General features: G+C 40.3%; 1 protein-coding gene across 1 annotated transcript; it reads right to left on the bottom strand.

Annotated features, from left to right (window-relative positions):
* Nucleotides 1-202: 202 nt before the first annotated feature.
* On the bottom strand, nucleotides 203-870 carry LOC109265094 (ADP-ribosylation factor-like protein 5A). The gene has a single exon (XM_053890878.1). It carries the CDS (start codon nucleotides 741-743, stop codon nucleotides 315-317), a length of 429 nt encoding a protein of 142 aa, XP_053746853.1. The 5' UTR covers nucleotides 744-870; the 3' UTR covers nucleotides 203-314.
* Nucleotides 871-2,187: the final 1,317 nt, after the last annotated feature.

Here is a 2,187-nt window from a genome sequence, read left to right as displayed (position 1 = left end):
AAGCACTTAAAGTTAAAAATGTCTCCTTCTCCCTTTGTACTTACCAGAGGCTACACAATGTCCTGAGAGGATTCATTACGAGAAAAATGGCAATCACAGCTTTAAAGACCTTGCTTTGGAAGGGACTAATGAGAAAGCAGATTGGAAAGTGAGACTTCATCTTTGTTTTCAAATGAGTGGTCTTAATTTTTCTTCTTATAGAAAAAGTTTAAATCAGTTTATTATAAATATATCTAAACCATTAATTTTTGCAGCTTTCAGATAAAGTCCAGCACTTGGTTTATACAAAGTCTATGAGAAGAGGTCAGTAGAGATCATCTAATCTTAAATCGTGACATCATCCATTCAAGTCCTTGGCATACTCCCTCTCCAGTAAGAGCATAGCATGCTTGGATATGCCACTGGTGATCTTTAATAGAAGTTAATTTCAAAAACTGGGAGATTTCTGCTACAGTCATGCATTCTTTAACATCTTGTTTACTAGCAAAAATCAGCAATCCAGCTTTCCTTAGGTCCTCATGGGCTAACATTTTATACAGTTCTTCTCTAGTTACAGAAATTCTTTCTCTGTCTGTACCGTCCACAACAACAATTACAAACTCTGTGTTAGTATAGTATGTGTTCCAGGAAGAACGAAGAGATTCTTGTCCACCAATATCCCACATTAAGAAACACGTATGATTAATCACTATTTCTTCTACATTACTTCCAATCGTAGGTGATGCATGTACAACTTCATTCATAGAAAATTGGTAAAGGACGGTAGTTTTCCCTGCATTATCCAGCCCAACAATGATAACTTTGTGCCCCTGGTGATCGAACAGTCTCCATTTCCTGGTGAAGAGAATTCCCCTTCTTGGGCAGCGGAACCGCCTCCAGCCACCCGAGCGCCTGCCCTCCCCTGGCTCAGGCTGAAGGGGAGGAGAAAGAGGCACCGGTGCCTCCGCCTCTGCTGCTGCTGCTTCTGCGCTGGCCGCCAGCTCAAAATGGCACTTAACACCACTGCCAGTACTCATCTCATTACGGTTATAACTAAGGATAGTATTATCCTTCCTGGGAACTGGAGGGAGGCCGAAGCCCAAGCCGCCCTGCCGCCCTGCCCTGCCCTGCCCTGTGCGTGTGCGAGAACCCCGCAGCTGCTGCCGCAGCACTCGCCTGGCTCGCGGACATCGCCGCCGCGTTGTCTCAGTACAGTTTTGTTAAAGCCAGTATTTTACAGAGATTATTTTATTGAAAACAATTGCAAATAAGATGAATTTCTGAATTATTGTCAAAGAACTGCTAAGGGAAATAATCAATTTTTAGATTTAAAAATAAACAATGTACTCTACATATTCTGATCAAATATTGGAAAGGGTCAGTAAATACTATAATTCAACTTCATCATACAAATAATGGTCACTTATATCGCAATTTCACTATCCTTAAAGTAATGATATAGCTCTATTCAACGTTACAAAGAGTATTAGGCTCCATGGATGTTATCCCCACACATGCATATATGCAAATCTAGGACTGATTGTTTAATGCTACAAAATGTTCCTCGTATGTGCAACTGCTGTAAATACTGAATTAAATTAGGAGTACTTCCAGGACCACAAACTGAAACATTAAAAGGCTAATTTGTCTTTGCTCTTTCCAAAGAACTTCACCACTCAAATCTTCCTTGTAGTTGGAAGGAGTATCATCCCAGACATACCGGCACCAGTCACACCCTAATGCCATCAGGCCATGGTTGCCATAGGACACACAGCTCCAGTGGAGAAGCATTCTCTGGAGCCTGAGGATGTTGCTCATGATCGTGGGCACTGAAACACAAAGTGTACCCTCCCAGTACTGAGGGCCAGATTCCAAGGTATAGGCTCCATGTGTCTTTTAAACAACTTGACGTCTTTTTTTGTTTGCGATATACAGACCCTTCTAAATAAAATACAGGATCCATCTTATCTAAGCCTATGTGGCACTGCATTTGATTATTCTTTATTTTTTCCCATTTTATGGCCCTTGAAGACAGAGCAGGGATACAGAACTTCAGTTAACTAGGCTGTGAGGAAATGATTGAGCTACATTTTCCTATAATACTACAACATAATATTCAAAATATTAAATACTAAAAATTCAAATTTAATAGGAAAAATACATAAGTTGCTAGAGAAGTTATCTCAACCAATTTATTCATGCTCTTTA

Source organism: Panthera pardus, unplaced genomic scaffold (assembly GCF_024362965.1).
Source record: "Panthera pardus isolate Hobbes unplaced genomic scaffold, ASM2436296v1 HiC_scaffold_25, whole genome shotgun sequence".
Classification (NCBI taxonomy): domain Eukaryota; kingdom Metazoa; phylum Chordata; class Mammalia; order Carnivora; family Felidae; genus Panthera; species Panthera pardus.
This window is presented reverse-complemented; position numbering and strand designations above follow the sequence as displayed.